Raw genomic sequence first — 21,297 nt, forward strand, 5'->3', positions numbered from 1 at the left:
GCACTGAGAATTTGTGGCTATAGCTGACGTTATTGGAAGGCATCTTCAGGCTGAAAATCAGGGCCTTAGTTTACAGATATGGAGAAATCAATAAGGATACTTACAAAGGGATTCTGCTATGTTTGAGCTGGAGAACAACATCAAGCCATGTGATAGGGATTCTGCAAATCTCTGTTCCATTCAAATGCTGCCATTTATTGTCTCTGTTGAATATAAGCAACCAGGCTTTCTGAAATGATCACCCAGAAAAATCACTGTACAGTAACTTGAAAGGTATTTAGTTTTACCCTCCAAGGATCAAGGACAGTGTTGTCCCCATTTCATGCTGGCACAAGTTTTTGGGAGTTAAGGGGCTTTGAATGCAAAATGCAAAGACTTTGGTGCTACCAATGGACTGTCTATTCCTGTACCCCAGGAACTGAGAATCTGCTGAAGGGGAATGTTTTTAGGAGCAAATCTATTCATACACGAGTCTCAAATTATCTTCAGTAGCATGCTCAGCCAAATCATAAAAAGAATACAAGTACACATTAATTAAGAATTAACATAATTCTGTTCCTTGAGATTGGTGTTTATTAAAATATAAACTCTGTGAACATACACTTGAGAGGAAGATTCTAAATATTTTTAAAAGCTTAATTTTCAGTCACCCTTCATTTATTTTTTCATTAAGAGAGAAGAAAGAAGATGGCACTTGACTTTCTAAAACTTTCCATTTGCTTCTCAGATATAGCATCAAAAAGTTGCTGAGTGTCCTTAACTCTGCTGATAGGGCAAAATCAGGAATGATTGAGATTTATATGAAAAGCAGAGATATGGGATGACATTTTCAAAAGCACCCAAAAGCTGCATTTGTGAATCTGTTCAGACAACTGAAGGACCAAGAAGAAAATATGTAAAGGGATTTTCAGGCATATATGCTGACCATTAATGCGGTTTTCACATTTGAATTTTGAGAAATTTACATTCTTAGGCATTGAAATGCTTTTAGAAATCTGACCGTTTGCTGTAGTACAACAAGAGAGTTTTTGAAAAATAATTCTATGATGGAAGACTCAAGTTTCTGGTCACTTCCACCACTGTTTGGAACACAGGATGTAACCTTTGTCCTGCCACACCAAGTAGCGTAACACCTAAATAATCTTACAAGTGTTGGTGAACAGTCCCTCGGTAGTAACCTGAGTTCTCACATCACCTCACAATTAGCCACACTTTTTGGAAATACTAATAGTCCTCAGGAGGCTTTGCACTCCATAAAGCATCTTTCCCCAGGCTTGCTGGTGTGGTAAACGGCACAGCCCAACAGGGACTGGTTTGTGTCCTGTTCACAGAACGAAGAGAACAAATCCATTTTTCTGCCGACTTACTGAACTTCTTTGTGTTTTTCAGAATGCCAAAGCCAGCTATGACTTCAGCAGTAATGATCCCTACCCCTACCCCCGCTATACAGATGACTGGTTTAACAGGTAAATGGATTTTGATCAGCTGGCTCTTCACTTTGATTTGCTTAAGAAATTATAAGTATTTGCTGATATTTGTGGAATGCCTGTTTTCTGCTAAATTCAAAAGTTGCCAGAGCAGAAGCTGCAGTCTCACTATTGCTTGAAAATTAGAGGTTATTTATTTATGACTTCATTATTTAGATAACCTCTAAATAGCACTGAACAACCATTTTATAGTTTAGAAATGAAGTTGCTGCTTCAGAAGAGTATATATTTAAATCATTTGAATGGGTGATAGCCACATACCTTTTTCTGTCAGCTGTCTTACAACATTATGGTAACCAAACGTGTATAGACTGGTTTCCCATCTACTGTGTCTGAGGCAGTATCACTGCTAGCTAATTTTAAGGGGAGCAGGCTGGAAATAGAAAAAGGCTTTGGGGTGAAAAAAGTCTTTTCATCCAACTGTAGACTCAGAAGGCAGAAAAGCAGCATGGTGTAGAATGACCAGTTTAAAAACAATTAAATCTTAAGTTCTGAATCATTTATCTGCCTTTTCACCTTGATTTAAGGGCAGTATACATGGGTAGCATTTCAGGGCTGATTCTGAGGTATTTCTAGCTGCTAGAGGAATTAAAGTACGTACACTGACTGGGAACCTGTTCTGTTGTGTTTACAAACCTGGAATCAGCAGTGCAGCTGTGCTTGTTGTGTTATTTCTCCTGAACACATCCTGATTGCCCAAGACCAGCTTCTTCCTCAGTATGTTTTGAATTTAGCCAGTTTCCAGCAGAAGTTCTGTTTCTGGATGTATGGTATAAATAAGAATGACCCAAAAAACAAGGCTTCGGATTTTAGAAAGTGTGACTATTTTTGTTTCTCTGAACGATTTTTTTCTTAAAGTGGAACAGAAACACATTTTGACATTTTTTTGAAAATCACATGTGCCTTGAGTTCTGCATCTGTCCCATGAAAGGCCCTTTCTGTCAGGCTCCTAAGAGTGCAGAGTCCAAGGCACACCTATAACGTGGTTTTACTACCTGGTGATCTCAGCATCTCTGGCTGTGCACCATATTCCCCAGGGTATCAGGCAGGTTATGGCTTGGATTTACAAAAATTGTTCCAGGATATTTACAATGACATTTCCAAATGCCTTCTAGATGGGTAAGTATAATTGATGTTGCCAGCTTTTGCATAGCAGCACCACTGAGGATTTGAAAACTTTTACAGGTTTCAGGGGTCAGTCTTCTTGTCAAAAATTATTTCAGGCCTGTTTGATGTGGTTTTCATCTCTAACTTATTATGGCTATATGGATGGCCTCTGAGTTTTGTGGGGGGTTTTTTGTTTTTATTTCTCAAGAAATCAATTTTAGTTCTGTCAGAATGACACAACAAAGAAGTGGAGCAGCTGTGCTTCCAGCTCAGACACAGGCTTCCTGGGATGGATCAAACAGATTTAGGAGCTGTGATGTCCTCCTTTGAAGTCCTTTTTCAGCCAAAGCAAGATGCCAGTGAGATTTCTCCTTTATTTCTGGAAAAGACATCTGACACTTTTAAACTGGTATGAATCCAATTAGTGAATGGAAAATTGGAGAAAGTCTAGAGCTCTAATTTGTGAAAGGTCTACTGCCTTTCTTGCTTTATTTATGCAAAGGATTTTTGTAGGAGAAAGATGTCACTTAGCTCTGGAGCAGCACGGAGGAAAATTAAATTTAGCTTTAGTGCGTAATGGTAGCTTCTGTCATTTTCAGTGTGGAACTTCATAAAACTAAGTGTGTTCTGCCAAGCCCCATTAACACTGATTGCGCTGCTATCAAATATTTTGTAGTGGGGCACAGTTTGTAGTCCTCACATGTTCTGCAAGGTGGCCCTGGAGGCAGAGTTACCTCCTGAAGTTTCTTAAAAGGGACTACAGGCATCCCAGATGTGGCAAAGGTTATAGTCGCTGTCCCCAGGTGCTTCTGGCTAACTTCAAGCACCCAGTGAAGAATTGAGGGTGAGCAGGACGGTCACCTGTGACCTGATCTGTAATTATTGAGAACATATGATTCAGGTTTTTAAAGAACAACACCACTTTCTTTTATTTCTTTTGTTGAGAGAATGGAGAGCTTAAGTCAGCAAGTCAGGAGGAGCAAAGCAATGCAGAAATTGCTTTGCAGATTTCCTTCATTATTCTTTTCAGAAAAAATTGATGCCTAGAAAGTATAGCATTCTTTGTCACAAACCTTGATGTCTCTTGGGTGAGACAGGGAATTTTCTGCCTTGCAAGGTAAATTGCAGGAGCAACACATCCCTTTCCTGCCTGCACAACTTGAGAAGGCTTTAAAATTCAAGATTTCATGCTTTCTCCAGACTAAGATAGAAACCAATACACCATATCTAGCTGTTCAGGAGTAGTTGTGACTATGTTTTTCTCCGCATATTTCTTTGCTATGCTGTTAATCAAGCTGATGTGCTTATATATAAGCTATTGTCTTAACTTCTGACTCTTGAATTGTTATTACTTGTAGGTTATAACTGTCTGCCTGTGACAGTCTGTCTATCCATATGTGTAGCTGCACAGGTGCGTCTGGATAGAGAGTAGTTACACAGAAAAGCCATTCAGAGAAACCTGCAATAAAGTCTCCATTTTGCTCAGTTTGCAGTCAGTGATCTATCTCCCATTGAATTTTATGCATGCAGGAGGATCAGACTCAAAATAGGATCGCGTAATATCCCTTTTTCCATAAAGAATACATTTCTATGTGAGCAATTCAAGTGATTTGTGGAACAAGAAGCAGAGGACTGTTTTTTAAAGAGATGTACCAAGGGGCTTTTGTGAGCTGCCAGCTGCATGTGCAAAGTGTCATTAGACTTTAAGAAAAAAAGGGAGAGGTTTTTGCATGGAGTATTTCATTAATCACAGCTGCTCTGCTTGTAAGCACAGACTCCCCTTCCACTTTATGATTTTTAAGGCTGCTGGAAGCACTTTGGCCTTTCCATCCAACAGCCAGTGGCCCATGAAACCAAGCAGGGTGGGTTTTGGGAGAGTGTGGTGCCTCAGGCAGGGAGTTTCAGTCAGGCTGCTGTTACCAGGAGAGTCACACCGATGCCTGGCGGCCAAGGGATTTGTTCCCGTGCTTACCATACTGACTGCTTGACTGTGTCTAGATCCACAGCTTGGGGACCAGCCAGGATAGAGGGTACACTGGGCACAACACAGGGCAGGGCTGTGTTTAAGCCTGAGGAGCAGTGAAGCACCCTGATCCAAGCCCTGTTCCCAAAAGTAGAGGCAGCCCACAGCACTCAGAGTGGGTTTTAGGAACCACTTGGGGAGCTGCCTGTGATTTTTTTTTTTTTTTTTTTTTTTAACACCCACTCCTCGTGAACCACATTCAGTACCTTGGCATGTACCATGCAGTGCGGAGGTACACGTAGGAGTCAGCAATAGCTTGCCCTGATTTCTTGTGAGCATGCAGAAGGCATGACAGGGCTCCCTATCTCAGAGCACTGAGATCATGAATTTCTGCCATGATATAAATAACCAATAATTGTTTCCGTTCCTGTAGCCTTTGTATTCTCTCACTCAGATAAGAGTTAGGTGGGCAAAGATTATTCACTGTCTTGGAAACCTGTATTCTTCAGAGATAAAAATGTCCTTTACTTGTTGTGGATCCTAACAAAATACCATTGAGTCAAGGAAAGAACTCCCCTTGACTTCCAGACAGCATTCATTAACAGTTAAGAAGTCTGCTCCCCCCTCCTAATTTTTCATTTGATAATAATTATAGTAAGCAGATTTAGCAGCTCTTTCTACCTGCAGTGTTACCACACAAGTTTCCTGTAGGAGCCACAGCACTACTGCTGGTTATTGGCGTGTTTTGATGCAGGCAGAGTGGCACATTCCCCAAAGTAGGGGAACGCTTTCCCTTGTGCTCAGAAGCTGACAGTGTCATCTGAGTACAAAGGGGATGGCATCGGCCCCACAGAAGCGTCCCTCTGAGCTTTGAATGTTTAACTGCTGCCCAGTGTAATCAACTAAAGTGGTTAAGATAGGCAGATCATCCCAGCTATTGAGACTGCAGCTCTGCATAGCCCTTCCCTGTGGACAGCTGAAGTTAGGAAGCGTAGATCCTGTCCTTTGCTGTCTGCAGAAGCATTACAAAGCAGATGAACCTCAGTGAAAATCTGTGCCACCTCTGACTCTTTTTAAAAATATGTTGATAGAAGGGTAGGCACCATAGCATTGGCAGTGGCTTTTAGAAATAGAAATAGTTTTCAAAGACAAAGCAGAGTAAAATTTTCATAACTAGTACAGATATGTTATTAAACCAGCTGAATGCAAGACTGTTTTTCAATTGAATCACCCTCTCCCACCTTAGTTTTTCATGGATGTTCCTGTAAAATGCTTGCATTATGGAAAACTTGCTCTGTATGCTAATACATGACTTGCTCTACATGCTAATATATGGCTTACCTTTGAAGTAACTTGTTCACAGGTGAAAATATTCTTAATTGTTTTCTATCCCTTTGTTTTAAACATTGAAATAATAGTGAAGAGGTAAATGTTGGAGAAAAAAGCTGTGATTTGTGCCTATGACATGGGTCACTTCATAGAAACGACAATGGGTTTATCAATGATACATGAACAGCAAATAGGGCTAAATTGGAGAAGTCTGGTATTTGCCATTAATAATTCAACCAAATGCATTTCCACTAACTCACATGTGATTTTTTTTTTTCTCCGCTCAGCAGCATGGTATCTAAACCCTGAGCTGCTGGAACAAATCTGCTTGCAGTCATGTGGGCCAGTGTGCTGGGGAGGCAGTGTCAGGGGGAGGACCTCCTGATAAAATATTTTCAGCAGGAAGGTCCTAATACAGTTTTTCCCTCTGAGAGAGAAAAAACACACCTGATAGTGTCAGGTTTTTGCACCCCAGCATCAGTCAAGACAATTTTTTAACAAAGCCATTTATTCTGCTTTGTGGCTTGTAGCTAGCCCACAGGTGACTAGATAATGAATGCTTAGCAACGGTATATGTTTTTTCACAGTTCCTTGAACAAGGGCATGAGGGAAAATGTGCTTGTTGAAAGAAATTTCTCCAGCAGCTGAATCTGTATCACTCTCCTCTCTGCCCCCTTTGTAAAAGGAACTTGCACGAGATCTTCACCCTTTCACAATCAAGGCACTGCGTACATTTGAGGCCAGTCATTTTCTTTCATGGAGCTGCCTTTAAAAGTATTCTTCCAAGTACAGCAGGAAAAAGAATGTGTTGCTTCTCACCTCTTTATTAATGTTACACTCACCTTTGCCAGAGGTGCCTAAAGGGAGAGAGAGAGAAAAAAGATGATTAAAACAAAACAATTCTGCTGCCTCCTGGTATGGTTCACCTGGCACTCCATATAGCCTTTATAATACAGCACTGCTAATTGCTTGAATCCTTAACATACTATAGGAGTAAGGCCAGTTTTAATGCACAGAGTAGATTGATATGAGCAGTAGGATGGATCCATATTGATTCAACATCTTAAACTTAAAAAAAACCAGGTTTTGCTAGTTTCTCTGCTGCTGTGTGTTTTTTGTGTTTTTTTTTTTTTTTAAATTAGATTGTATTGTCCATATTTATCTTCTCTGTGGTTTAATTTCTGTGATGAATTACGAGAAAGGAAAATGCAATCTGCCTTCCTGCAGGACTGCCTCAGTGCCACTGCCAGTTAAAGGGTCTCTGCAAAAAACTATAAAGCACTTCAGACACACCAAGTGTTCTTGAGGTGCCACAAGTCAGCCCGAATCTGGACCTCCCTGTCACAGCAGAGACATTTCCCACTTGAGCAGAAAGCAGTAGTTCCGTGAGCTGGGAGCTGGAGCACCTTGTCAACTCTCTTAGGAGTTAGGCGCTGGAGGATGCACGTGGCCTGAGGTCCGGACAGGCCACAGCTCTGCTGCTGAGGAGTGCAGTGACCCTTGTGGCTTCCTTCTGCTACTCCAGCTTGATATTGCACCCACCTCCTTCCACAGCATTGCTTCTGTGGGCAGCAGTACGCTCCTTGCACGTGTTTGAATGGACTTTGTGCTGTGGGGTTCAAAATAATGGGTGTCATGTTGTCAAGTCACAAAAATAAAGGAGTTAATATTGATTGTATTTTTACACTGTTCTGTCAAGGGCCTGTTTCTGCTGACTAATAGTTGTTAACAAGGCAGAACCTGTTTGACAGAGTTAAAAAAAGAAAGGTCTGAATTCCTTCACAACTAAATGAAGCGTAAGTATGCATTTTAACCTCAGAGCAAGCATCGCTCATACTGTAGAGGGGCAGTTGATTATCTCCTGCTTCAGGAACGAATGAGCTCATCCGAGTATCCAAGTACAGCACTCAACAGTTCGCCATGGAACGGTTTGCCTCTGAAGTGCTGGGAGCTGACTGAAGCAAAACCAGGACCACAGTGATCCAGCTCAGTTCAGCATGTGTATTAGCTGGGGTTCACCTGGTGTCTCTGTCTTCCATTTTGCAGCCATGGGACAAGGTGTGCAGGAGAGGTGTCGGCTGCTGCCAACAACAACATCTGCGGCGTGGGAGTTGCGTACAACTCCAAGGTGGCAGGTACGGTAGCAATTCAAGGTGTAAATGGTCCTTATGCCACTGTGCCATAGGCAGAACTTGTCCTGCAGAGACAGGGAGCATTGCCCAGGACAGGACTACAGGCTGGCATTGGGCCATGTGTTTATTATTTTTCACAGTAGCTGGGGAGAGGAATTTCTCCATGGCTTTGCCTTTTCAACTGAGGGCTTTATATAGCCTCTTTAATAACATTGCAGAGGAACAGCTCTGCTCCTTCTTATGCCAACTCCTGTTTGTAGACTGATTTTTCAGTGCTTCTTCCCTGCGTAGCTGCAGAATCATTTGTGACAAATCTCATTTTGCAGGAGGTAAAATATAAATTCCTGCTGCACTTAGAAACTGCTTGAAAAGGCAAATCCCGTGCTGCTCTTACTCTTTAGGCTCTCACTAGGCAGGGCCTGCAGTGCTGTAAATCTGTGCTCACTGGTTTCCTCTGTTTTAACAAGCGATGCAGAGTGGCAGGAGCGGATGCACAGAATGAAATGGGGGATGCCTAGCACCCAGCATTCACACCTCGGGTGTGTTGGGTATTTCTACTTCTAACTCTTGTCTGCGCTGATAGACAGAATACAGTGCTTGGAGTGACTTAGGCTCTTGGACAGCATGTGTTGGTTTAGTTTAATCTGAAGAAATCCAGTTTTCCTGCTCTTAAGACTGTTCCATGATGAGAAAGAACCACGACACAGCAATATAGTTGTGTTCCACTTTCATTCACTGATCCACACTAAAACACCAGTGTGGGTGCACCCATTGCTTCCTGGGTATGGTTCACAGTGTGTGTGCATGGGCAGCTCTGCTCTGCTTGGCCAGTCCCTGTTTCACAGAATCACAGAATCATCTTGGTTGGAAAAGACCTTGAAGATCATCCAGTCCAACCATTGACCTCACCCTGACCGTTCTCAACTCCACCAGATCCCTCAGTGCTGGGTCAACCCAACTTGGGATGGGGACTTCACCCCTGCCCTGGGCAGCCCTTTCCAATGCCCAACAACCCCTTCTGGAAGGAAATGCTTCCTAATTTCTAGTCTAAACCTTCCCTGGCACAACTTGAGGCCATTCCCTCTTGTCCTGTCACTTGTTACTTGGTTCAAGAGACTCACCCCCCTCTCTCTGCACCCTTCTTTCAGGTAGCTGTAGAGGGTGATGAGGTCTCCCCTCAGCCTCCTCTTCTCCAGACTAAACCCCCCCAGTTCCTTCAGCCACTCCTTGTAAGACCTGTCTTCTCTTTCACTGCAGCGTCAGAAGAATCTGGGGAAGGCTACACTTCACCTGTCACCTAGATGACTGAAAGCTGAATGTCTGCTCCAGAAGGGCACCAAGCAATGTTTGCTAAGCTGTTACCCCAAGAAATACCCCTGAGACTTAGTAACTGGCCCAGCAGATCTAGTGCTTGTTTCTTTCAGTAGTGGTAATGTCCCCTTCAGGGATGGGACGTTGCACAAAATTTGCATTCCGGCAACAGCTACTCTTAGAGGACGATGCATTGAGGCATGAGATTTTGGCTAGACCTCATCTGTATTATTAGTATAACTCCTCAACTCCAAGCTGGTTGCTTAAAAGTCAAGAGGTTGAAGGCCTTTACTGATGACCAACAGCCTACAAATAATCTTTTATATTTTTCCACTTCGTAGCAAAATCCCCCCCGATTTTTGGAAGTGCCAGCCTTTCCTGCCCGAGGACAGCGTGCACCTGTAGCTCCACCACCTGGTCAGCGCGAACGTGGGAGCTCATTAGAGCTGAGTCTGCTGTTGGCAGAAGTCAGGGTCCATGTGTGCAGGTGGAATTGAAAGTTGGTAGCCAAGGGGCATTGTGTGTTTTGCTTCTTGTACCTCTTTTTTGCCCTAAAGTCAAACCAGATGGCTTCGCTTCTTCTGTTGTTCCCCTCCTCCCTGGGGTCGATAACTAATTCTGTGGTTTCAGTGCAGGTCTGCATTTTACAAGCATGTGCCAGGATTTCTCACTCACTGAGTTCAACTTCATAATTTCTAGCTTCAATTAGCGGATCAGGAATATATCCAGCTTTGGTCTAGTTTCTATTTGAAGTTTATACCACTTTTTCCAGCCTTACATTTGGCACATGGATTTTGTGTGGAATATAGTAAAAGCACTGGCTTCTAAATCAGGGTCCTTGCTGCCATTCATACTGTTTGGCTCTGTGGTATTGATTTCTTCCCATCTGTGTCCTCAAACTGTTGGGAAAAACCGAGCTTCAAATCAAGGCTTCAAATGAGAGTTGGAATGTATCACTGGTTACTCAGGCCTGTCAGTGAAACTGTCCTATGTGTGGGGTGTGATGGATGTGAGGGCTTGTGCTGCTATCTTTGTCACACTCTCTGGCTTGCTTAGGGCCAACGCTTGGAGGTTCTGTGAAGTTGGCATGTCCTAGGACTGTATCGTTTAAACACTTAACTTGTGCTGCAGTATGGGTTAAAGGATGCAGCTTTTAGTTTGCTTTTTTCTCCAAATACTGGCCATATTTTGCTATTGCGTCTGCATGTTGACACAATGATATCTTTCCAGGAAATTGTTGTGTAGTGTGTTTTCCCCTCTGATTAGATTCTGGAAGAGAACCAAAATAAACAGAAAAATTACTTGAAAAACTAATGAAGTGTCAGCGCGTCACTGACTATAAATTAGAGATGGATAACAACTTCCCTAGTTGTTACAAAATACTATTTTAAATACAATTAATATTATTTAAATGATAGGAAATGCTGAGATGGCTGAATACTACTGTTTTAAAAGTGTTTTCAAATAGTAGATTAAAAACACAGTGTAATCAGAAAGCTAACAATAAAATGCTTTTTCTTTCTGGGCCACGCTGCATTGCTGTGGCTGGGTGTTTAAGTGCTGCCATCCTGCTGGGTAAGCACAGCCTGGTGAAATGGGAAGGGTGAGTGCAGAATCACGGAGTGGGTGAAGCCGCCAGTGAATTAAAATACCTGTAACGGGGGGACTTCTCCAGGTGCTGAGATTTCATCTTGTGCTGTGTAATGCAAAATTTATGTTTATATTGATTAAATCTACAGGTATTCGAATGCTTGACCAGCCATTTATGACAGATATTATCGAGGCTTCCTCTATCAGTCATATGCCTCAAGTCATAGATATATATAGTGCCAGCTGGGGACCAACTGATAATGGAAAGACTGTGGATGGACCTAGAGAGCTAACACTGCAAGCAATGGCAGATGGTGTGAACAAGGTAACAGTCTTATTAAATAATCTGGGTATTGGGGCAGGATGATATGTACACACACTGAAACCAATGACTTGGGAATACGTGTTCCTCCTGTAGATATTGCGGAACACAGTGCAGTTGTGTAAACTGTCCCAGCTTTCAGCATGTTCCAAGGTTCATTGATATTCTCTCTGCAATATTGTGGCATTGCTTTTATTGTATAGTCTTGGGGTTTTGTGCTGTCTTGCACGGAACTGTGTTTACCTCTAGTCAGCTTACGTACTCTTTTCATATATCATCGCAGTCAAAATGGAAGCGCCTGATCCTGTAAATATTCCCCAGGTTGAAACATGCCAGCTGTACTACTGACATTACATTGTCTGTTTTGGTGTGCTACCAATTTAATCATCATTTAGGATTTGTAGCATCTTTCAGGTCACTCATATATGGTTATTATCATAGCTGTGATTGAACCACAACTGTTCAGATGTCCATGGAGTAATACTATTCAACAGCAGCAGGAGCCTCCCTGTTTATTCCCACCTTTCCACCTCCTCCTAGGAACAGTCTGTGGTCTTTGTTAAAGACAATGAATACCATCCTGAAATCTGCTAAACCTGTACTCTGTTAGAAAGGTTGGGTAAAATGTGTGCCACAACTCAAAAAGAAAACAAATCAGGCCAAAACCAACCAACCAACCAACCAACCAACCAACCAACCAACCTTTCATGGCTCTGTCTCCATCTCTTTGGTGTCATGCACCCAGGACAACCACAGCTGCTCCTGGTGCCATAAGGAACAAGCCTCCTCCCCTTGGTTGATCGTAGATGGGTTTCCATAATTAAAAGATCTGAAATTCCCCAGAACGTGAGGGGTGATTTTTGTGTGGGAGCTCCACAATTACTAATTTTTCCATCTAAATTATTTCTTCATCTTACTCGTGCCAGTTTCTCCCACTCTTCATCACCATCTCTCTGTGAACAGCACATTCAGTTTACCATGTTTTGTGACATGATAATTTATTCTACTGCTGTGGTAGGTAGTGAAGCATCTAAAGCTTTCTCAAATCCTGAGCCTCAAGTGTTTTGCCTATAACAGATGAATTACAGTCATCTTCATGCTCTCACCCATAAAATTGGCAATGTACTGCAATAACACGGCAAGACTTGTCACAGATTTCTCCTGAGTATGCTCAGTTCTGTACTATAAACTTTACAAACCTCTGATGAGCTCTAAGTCCCTCTGAAGTCATGTCACATAAGCTGTGTTTCTTCTCATGACTTTCTTTCATTTATCTAGCGTTTCCGTAAAGATCCCCTTAAATACTTCTGTCTTGGGAAGAATCTTTCTTGGGTGTGTGACACAGTTGATATGTTTTTAGCAACTATGTGACGTCTTATAGTTAGTGGATACTTGATCTTCCTTCCACTGATGTTGGTTGGAGCAGACATAGGTAGAAAAATTCCCATATAATTTTTGTGTTATTCTCCTCCCATGTGGAACTCATCTAAAAGTAACAGAAAAGACACTAATAAATCTGGCAAGGGAATGCTGAACTAAACAGAGGTATTTTACCCCTTAAGAGAAACAGATTTTAAATTGTAGTAACATTTTTTGTAGTTTGGTGTTTAAAAGATCTTTCAGTTAACCTTCTATTGTAATGTCATATGCTTTATTTTGTGGAGTTACTGCTGGAATTAACCTTTTCTTTGAATGTTAAGTATAGGAGAAGGGATTTTTCTATTTTATTGTCTGGTCATAGTTCCATACTTAGGAGTGTTGGGCATATTACTCTTTTAATGCCTTCCCCTCAGAAGTGTTTGTAATTCTCTTTATGAAATAACTTGCAATATTAAGATCAGAAGGGGCCCTGAGATCTCTTGGGTTGAATGCTTGTGAAGGAGAGAGAATGGTGACAGTGAGCTGTGCTCTGGGAAGGGTTGCTTTCAGACCTTATCAGAAAACGTAAAATGAACAGGATGAGCATGCATTAGGAAACCAGTTCTGTCAAATAGCCAATGCACAATTAGAGATCAGAAGGAATGATATTGGATTCTACCTAAGAAAGATATTGTTGTCCAGGGACAATTACACTTAATTTTATAGTGGCAGTATCCCAGCTATCTCCTGGCAGTATGTGTGCAAACAAAGAGACAGCTCCACCCCAGATAGCTCCCTTTGCGTTGGGATCATAGTTTTATCTCTCCTTATTTTGCTCATTACATTTCCTGTCATAGAAAGCTTTTTTTTTTTTTTTTTTTTTTTTTGATATAATTTGTTCTGATCTGTCTTTGTGGAGAGCCAGATTTTCTAATGATATTTTAGGGTGTCAGTGGATGCTGAGTACTCTCCATTGTGCTTTGAAAAACCCACTACAGACTTTACTGCATGTAAAGGAAGATTAACAAGCCTTTGACGTAATACCCTTTTACCTAGTTTAGGTCTATAATATAGCTATCAAATTCTCTATTGACTGTACAAATGTAAATCTAATGTATTTTTTTCAGAATAAAACCCCCTTTTACTACCGAGAGACAAATAAATGTAGGAATTTCTTAGTCTAGAGCTGATTCTCACCAGAATTATGGTTCACAAATTAGTGATGAAGCTATTGGCAGGGAGGAAGCAACGTGCTGAGAATAAAAATGTGTTGTTAAACTAAAAGCAATACTTTCAAATGTCCTAGATGGAAATGTAAAATCTCTTGCACAGAGCAAGATTAATGTCCTTACTTCTAATGCAATAAACTAAAAATAAGTAAGTGGGAGTGATACAAAATTCTTATCGGGAATATGCAGTTAACAGAGTTGACAAACACAGGTAGTATTTACCTTGTTGCCACCACACTTCAGAACCCGTCTCAAGGAGAAACTCACTGACAAGAGTTTCATCCTTCTCCCAAACTCTCTTCCACTGTCATGTCCTTTTGGCATCCTCCTTCCATTGCTGCTGGGGTGCTGGGGGTTAACTAGTCGCTTGATAATGATAAGGTGATGAAAACTGCAGAAACTGTGAGACTTCTTGTTTGCATGTCTGTTTTTATGGCTTGAAGCCACACAGCCATAACCAGGTGGGCTAAGGCTAACATCTATTCTTACTTTTCCTCTTCTATTTCCCATTCTTGGCATTTGTTAAGCTAATTTTTGCCTTCTGTCTTAATCATACCTTCCCTCTGGTGTGCTGTTTGCTTGTAAGGTAAATAGCATGAATAAAGGCAGCACTAAAATAGCGTAATTAAGGACAGCAGAATCTGTCCATCACACTGGCAACTCCTTTACAGGCTCTTTTACTAACTGTGTTTCTAAGGCTGAACACAAAGCAGGTGGCATGTGTGTCAGCTTGGTGTCAGCACAATACATGCAAACAGAAGGTATTGGGAAAGGGACTCGAGCTGGTTTTTGTTACTAAGACACAGTCCCATTCATTTGTTAGTGCCATCTACCCTTCACTGAGTTATCTCGTGACTTTTGTTCAGGGGCAGTAGTCAGCAGCGTGACTGGGTCACTGAATAGTGGTAGTTACACTGCAAAGATAAATGAGCTCAGAGCTGAATTAGCAAGTGCTTGAGAATAGGGATTGAGAGTTTCATACACACAAACACCTACAAGAGTTTGGCAGTTATCGGCACTGGTTTGACACAGGCATTACCTAATCCAAATTCCATCTGCCAGGAAAGACATATTTGGGCTGTAATCAAAAAGGACTTAATACAACTTCTAGTTTTTTAAAGACTAAGTTGAAACTTGGAAGTATCCAGCACCTGCCTAATGAGGGGGTCTTGCAATCGCCCTTTGCTGTGAGGCATCTGATGCTGGCTGCCAGCTGTAACAGGAGACTGTGCTAGACAGTGCCTGAGTCGGGTACCCATCGGGGTAGTCCACAACAGGCTAAGGGCCAAATCCTCTTCTGTCTGGTGAAAGACAGATCCAGAGAATGCCCTCTGTTAGGTGCTCTCTCTTTAAACACACTTGTCATGAGCAAAAAGTGGATATCCTTAATGAGATTTTGTTATCTGGCCTCTAGACTCTGTCTGAGCCACCCCATCTATGATCAGCAACACATTATGACATCTAGGGAGAAAAGGTATAGTAAATCACCAACCTAACATTGTTCTGGGCTGTGTCACGTATTTGTAGATACATTTTTCTGATGAGCTGTGGAGAGATTTTACCACAGGTGCAGAAATACAAACTAAAATTCAGAGCGGAGCAAGAAGCCAGGATGATGGACATAGGAACAAGCAGCCTTGCTGTGTTGAGCCCAGCTAGCTATCTCATCTGATTGAGAGGTACTTTTAATTTGAGAGAAGGGGGAAGTGAGCCAGTAGTAGCATTTTATATATAGTATGGCTGGAGAAAGCAATGCTGTGTGATTTACATATCCCTTGTCTGACCTGTGCTTACCCACTTTGGGGGCTAGGCAGCTTGGAGGGGGAGGTAGGGATGGGATTCCTGTGACAGCACACAACTCTCTTAAATGTAGACTTTTTGTTCTCTGGTGCCTTGCATCCAGAATAGTATCAGCAGTCATCTTAAACAGCAAAAGGTAACTAAGCTCAAGAACTAATTCCACCCATGTTTTACGGTACATCCTGTTTTTAATGCAATATCCAGTAAACATTTCTTATTTTCATGAGTCCAGTTCTTTCCAGCTTCAGCTATTGGAACTTAAGGAAGTAAAAAGGAGTAATCAAGCTAAGCTGGTCTCTATCTATTGCATTTTTATGATGTAGGCTTTTATATTAGGAGGTTGTGAGGAGTTGCTCATGGACTGAATTAATTTCTTGAGACTTCACTGGCTCAGCCAGAATATGTAAGACACGATCCATTTGTGTTTGTGCTGGTGAAAACGTTATTGCTTCCATAATATGGTTCTACCTAAGAAAATGCTGCACAAGTACAAATTGTCAGGGGAGCAGTATTAAGAATTTATAGTCTCATCATGGCTCTGTAATTGGGCTCACCAATGAAGGAAGAAAGGACGGTGTTAAAAATGAAAGGAAATATTTCTCATTTGCCTCTCTCCAAGGCCACAGACATTGTGTTATTGTTCTTTGAAATATGCTGAAGATAGCATGTTAATAAAGTATATGCAGTTAGATACCTCTGACATCGTTTTATTTGCTCAACAGCCAAGTGAAGATAGCGAAATTAGTTTATGATCTGGCAACCATCTGATTACTCCATTTCTGAGGAAGCCTTACAAGCTTCTTTATAACTTGGGAGTATTGCTATTGTGTCTGGAATCTGCATTATAATTCCATGCCTTGTCTTATTTATGTAAGCTGAAATCAAACCTTATTAAAACCCCACACGAGTGTGTTCTGTCTGCTTGGAATTCTGAAGTTGCCTGACCGAATATTTTCAGGCTTTTGCAAAAGAGCATAACCAGCTTTTCTGACCTGTTAGTGGGATACTCGACCTTTCACTGCGTACATGACCCAGGTTTGGAGATCAGTCTGTGACCGTCTGCTTTCCTACCACAGACCAGGGAAGGGACATGTGCCTCTGAGGACAGGATGGGGACAAAACCCAAGTGCTCCTGATTTCTGTTGTGATACTGGCCTCCTTAGGGATGTCTTGGTCAACTCAAGGCCTTGGCTGTCATAGGTTTGTCCTTTGCGTGGGCCTGTGACAGGGTTAAATATTGCCCTTCACAAAGACTTAAATGACTGACTCATAAAGAGCAGAAAACTGCTCTATCAATAGGTTGGGGCAACATGGCAATATTTATAAGCTCCACATGTAAATATTTTATTAACATGTATATTACTGTTTTCTAAGGAGACAAGACAACGATGTAGCCTCAAAATGTAGATTTTGCTGTCTCACTCTGATCCCAGAAGGGTATTTGCCTAATCTCTGTGACACAACTCAGCAGCCATGTGCTTTTGCTTCCCAGCAAGGCTGGTGCTACAAGCTGAGAACCTTTGCAGAGTGTTACAGGAGCCACAGGTGAAGCTGTGAGGCCAGGGCTCATCACACCAGTTGGGAGCTCTAGGCAAACAAACTAGAATCATCACTGGTGAAAAGTAAATTGGATGTTTAGAATCTTTTTCTGGGTGATAATCTAGTTTAGAAATACGGGATTGGTTTTTGTAAATATTACCAATACCAGAATAACACCTGCAGAATTGCCGGACTAGAGCAATGCGTTATCACTTGTGGTACACAGCCCAGGATTCAACAAAAAAAGGAAAGGATAATTAAAGGTTTTGTCTCAGCATTTTCAGAGTTCCCTCCCCATTTCCCTGTTGGACTGAACTCTAATTGAAACCTAATGCTGTCTCTGTTCACCAAATGTGTGATTTTCCATTTGTTTCTCTTGGCTAACAGAAGTCCATCCAGTTTCAACAGTAATTTAGAAATAGAAAATAGCTCAAGCATTATTTTTAGCCAAAGGAAGTATTAACAATTATGCAATTAATTGGAGGTTGGTACTTGGAAGTTCAATACTCTTCTTGTGACCAAGTAGAATAAGTTATATAAAGCCTTTTTTTAGGGTTTAACAATTACAGGGCTTAATTCTTTCAGAATCTCATATGCAGCAGTCTTTTGTACTTAGGTGATTATTACTTGACACAAATAGTTTCAGAAATCTGATAGGGGGAACCAGACAGCCAACAGTGAAGGCAACAAAATATGAAAGGGACAAAACCAGGTGAAGCATGACTGAAACATGGTTCCAAGTGATGGTTGTCCTCTGCATAGCAGCCAAGTGTTTAGCTGAGTTCATGCTCTGCCAAAACGGCCTTTCCTCCTTCCCCATTGAATGCCTGAGGGTTAGACAGGCCGGCAGTGAAGGGGCACCACCTTCAGCAGTAGGATAGTCCAGCTGCTCTTTATTCTGTGCTGAACTCCATGACTTGTGGGTGCACTGGGCAGGTCAGACATCCTGGGCTTTTCCAGGGGCACAGCACAGCAGCTCCAGGTTTTGGAGGGGGCTGGATGTGGCAGAAATGCTAAGGTATTCAGCTCAAAGAAGACAGCCGCCCCCTTGAACATGTGCAGTGATGAACTTTGTAAATCCAATTATGTTCCCTGCTTCAAACTTTGGTGTCTTCATGGTTAAATTGCGATTACCTGGCTGGCTGTCAGGCATGCGTTTCTGCCTAGATTTGCTTTAGATTTTAGCACTCCCCAAGAAATCAGTATAGGAAAGGAGCAAAGGGATCCAGGAAGTCACAGGCTACCAGATTGCTCTGAGCAGATCAGCCTGGCAGATGCAGAGGTAGCTGGAGGAGTCAGGAGAGCGGGGGCTCAGTGGGCTGTCCAGCTGGCACGCTGCCAGGAATGCAGGAACAGGCAGGCAGGCTCCAGAAAACCCTGGCAGTGCAAAAGATGAGCAGCAGTTCGGCAATGCCAAGGACTCACTGCCTCCAGCTGGCTTATGCCCTGTAGCTGGACTGCTCGTGCACAGAAGTGGTGGGGAGACCAGGGTAGAATAGGGTCTCTGTGTAGGCTCCTGGAAGTCATGAGAGCACAGTCCAGTGCTCCCTGCCACATCATGACAGCGGGCAAAGGGTCCCACAGCTCCTCCACAGTCCATCCTTGCCTTGGTGTGCCCCAGCCTGGGAGCACAACGGCAGTTATGTTTTGCCTGCCTGGGCTGCAAACTGTGCTTTCCGAGATAATTAGCAATCGTTACTGAAGGATGCAGTTCTTAATTACAAAACACGTAAGGATTTTAAAATAATTCAGTTCTGAAGAGAAAGAAACGCTCTTTTCAGAGGAAAACACAGTCAAAATTAATAGGGGATGAAAAATCAGTCCTATTCATAAGTCAGTAGGACCCATGGCAAAAACTTTGATAAAGCTGTAGAATTTTTCATTTTTTCTGGAAAACCAACCTATCTCTTACCATAGCAGGCACATAAATTGCTATTAAATTATATAGAAGGTGCTGAAACACTCCCGTTTTCTTAAGGGGAAAAATTACAAAATAGCTATCATATGTCATGCAAAAAGAAAGGTCCTTATAAAATAATATGTGTTACAGAAAGCAATTTCCAGTTCTATAATTTTTCATCTTTTTTTCAAAAGTGCTTCATCTGCATTTTCTTCCTTAGAATGAGACAGTCCATAAATATCAGCAAACAATTTGGCTGTCCTTATCCTGAAATACTTTTCACTGTGCCTAAAAAAACCCAACCACCTCCTCACAGTCAGGTGCTGCTTTTTTTTTCCTTCTTATCCTGAGCCTATCTGCCTGCTGGTGTCCTGATGCTGTCGTTCCCTGGTACTTGGCTTTTTAGGGCAGGAGTCCATTCTTTGTTTTTAACTTGTACTGTTTGGAAACTGTTAGTCCTGATCTGGGATTGAAGGACTAGGCCAAAGCCAAAGAGCATCAGGAACGTGCTTTTATGATTTTACAGAAGGAGGAAGCAGAGGGATGTTTAGAGTGATGGTGTTTGTCTTCCCAAGTCACTGTTACACGTGATGGAGCCCGGCTGTCCTGGGGCTGGCTGAGCACCTGCCTGCCCATGGGGAGTGGGGAATGAATTCCTTGTTCTGCTTTGCTTGTGTGTGTCTTTTGCTTTACTTATTAAACTGTCTTTATCTCAACCCACGAGTTTTCTCACTTTTACTCTTCTGATTCTGTCCCCCATCCCACCAGAGGAATGTGAGCAAGCAGCTGTGTGGTGCTTAGTTGCCAGCTGGGATTGAACCATGACATCCTTCCATCCATCTTCAGCAACCTCGATGGCCAGGTGGGAGGGGGTGAGCTAGGCTGTGCTATGTTAGAGGCCCAGCTGTTATTCACACAGTCTCTTGCCAGCCTTGATGGGAAAGGTCAGGGAATCTGGAGGAGATTTATTTGTCAAATACCACCCATTTTTATCTGGAGAGTGTGATCCAGCAATCAAAACCTTGAGAAACACCAGCTTAGGCACTAGCCCAGCAGGCATGATGAATAAACAGAGTAACAAGGAAAAAAAAGAGTTCGAGATATGCCTGAAGTTACATAAAGTGAATTAGGCTCTGAAGTCCCCTGCCAACTCCCTTCTGCAAGGTAGTTCAGTAAAGACGTTTTTCTGGGATTAAGCTCTTTAGAAGATGAGAAAAGGGGTAAGAAAATTTCTCAGGGATATTTTTTGCTGGTAGCACAACATCCCACGAAGGACACTGGAAATAGAAAATGTGCTGTTTCTGCAAAGAGAGTTTCTCAGTAGCTGTCCATAACTTTCTAAGCATATAGCCTTGCCCAAGATTTAATTCTGATTTAGCCTGAGTTGAGAGGTGGGCCTCTTGGGCTAGGACTAGATGCGTCAAGACCCATTTTGAGCTCGGAGTGAGATTATAGCTTCGGATGGCTCATAAGTGTGGGTGCCATGCTGTGCATCGCTTTTGAGAAAAACGAGCAGGTTTCAAGAGGATTCTGGAGGAAAGATACTCTTTAAAATGTATCTTGTTATTTTACTGGTCATCCTGAATCTTCCTTCAGGCTCCCTCTGGTGTTTGTAGTGTGTATTACTACCACCTTCTCCAGTCCTGTTTTGGCCTGGATTTTGCAGTAGCCTAAGTTGAGTAACACCACTGAAATTTTTTAGGTTCATAGAAGGTTGAGATGCAAATAAGATCCTGCAGTTTGCTTTAAATACCACACTTAGTTGACCCAACTGGGATTTTTCTGGTTTAGACTACTGCCAACCAGAGAATTAAAAATTCACTTCACCTGAGGTCATTTCTGCCTGGTAAGTGAAACGATGCCTGAGGACAGCCACCAAACAGTGTGCCCGTGCAAACTATCCAAGTGCTGCAGGTCTGGCTGTGGGAAATGTAAGCAGCAAGTCCTAAGCATCATTGCAAATAATGCACTTGGGCTGCTATCAGTTTATTCCAGTAGTGTTTGCTTCTCTTTCCAGACTCGGCTGAGAAGGAAAGGCAATTGAAATTAGAGTATTAAGAGATGAATTATGGATTTTAACACCAAACCACACTTGTGGATGTGACTCTCACAGAAGCAATATCCTGAGGCCATTCTCACCTTAGAGTAATTACATGCAGAAACCTGTCCCCAGCAGCACTCAGCAGTCTAACTCCACCCACAAACTCAAGCCCAAATTTAATTTACTCT

The 21,297-nt window shown here is 42.2% G+C and overlaps 1 protein-coding gene across 2 annotated transcripts in view; it reads left to right on the forward strand.

The window, feature by feature from the left end:
* Positions 1-21,297, forward strand: part of PCSK2 (proprotein convertase subtilisin/kexin type 2) — a 106,635-nt gene that overhangs the window by 70,663 nt on the left and 14,675 nt on the right. For both annotated transcript variants that reach the window (XM_074918735.1, XM_074918818.1), the window contains 3 exons: positions 1,390-1,466; positions 7,933-8,021; positions 11,069-11,244. In XM_074918735.1, the coding sequence (XP_074774836.1) occupies positions 1,390-1,466; positions 7,933-8,021; positions 11,069-11,244 (342 nt within the window). The remainder of the gene's footprint in view (positions 1-1,389; positions 1,467-7,932; positions 8,022-11,068; positions 11,245-21,297) is intronic.

The sequence above is a fragment of the Athene noctua genome, chromosome 1 (genome assembly GCF_965140245.1).
Source record: "Athene noctua chromosome 1, bAthNoc1.hap1.1, whole genome shotgun sequence".
NCBI classification, from domain to species: domain Eukaryota; kingdom Metazoa; phylum Chordata; class Aves; order Strigiformes; family Strigidae; genus Athene; species Athene noctua.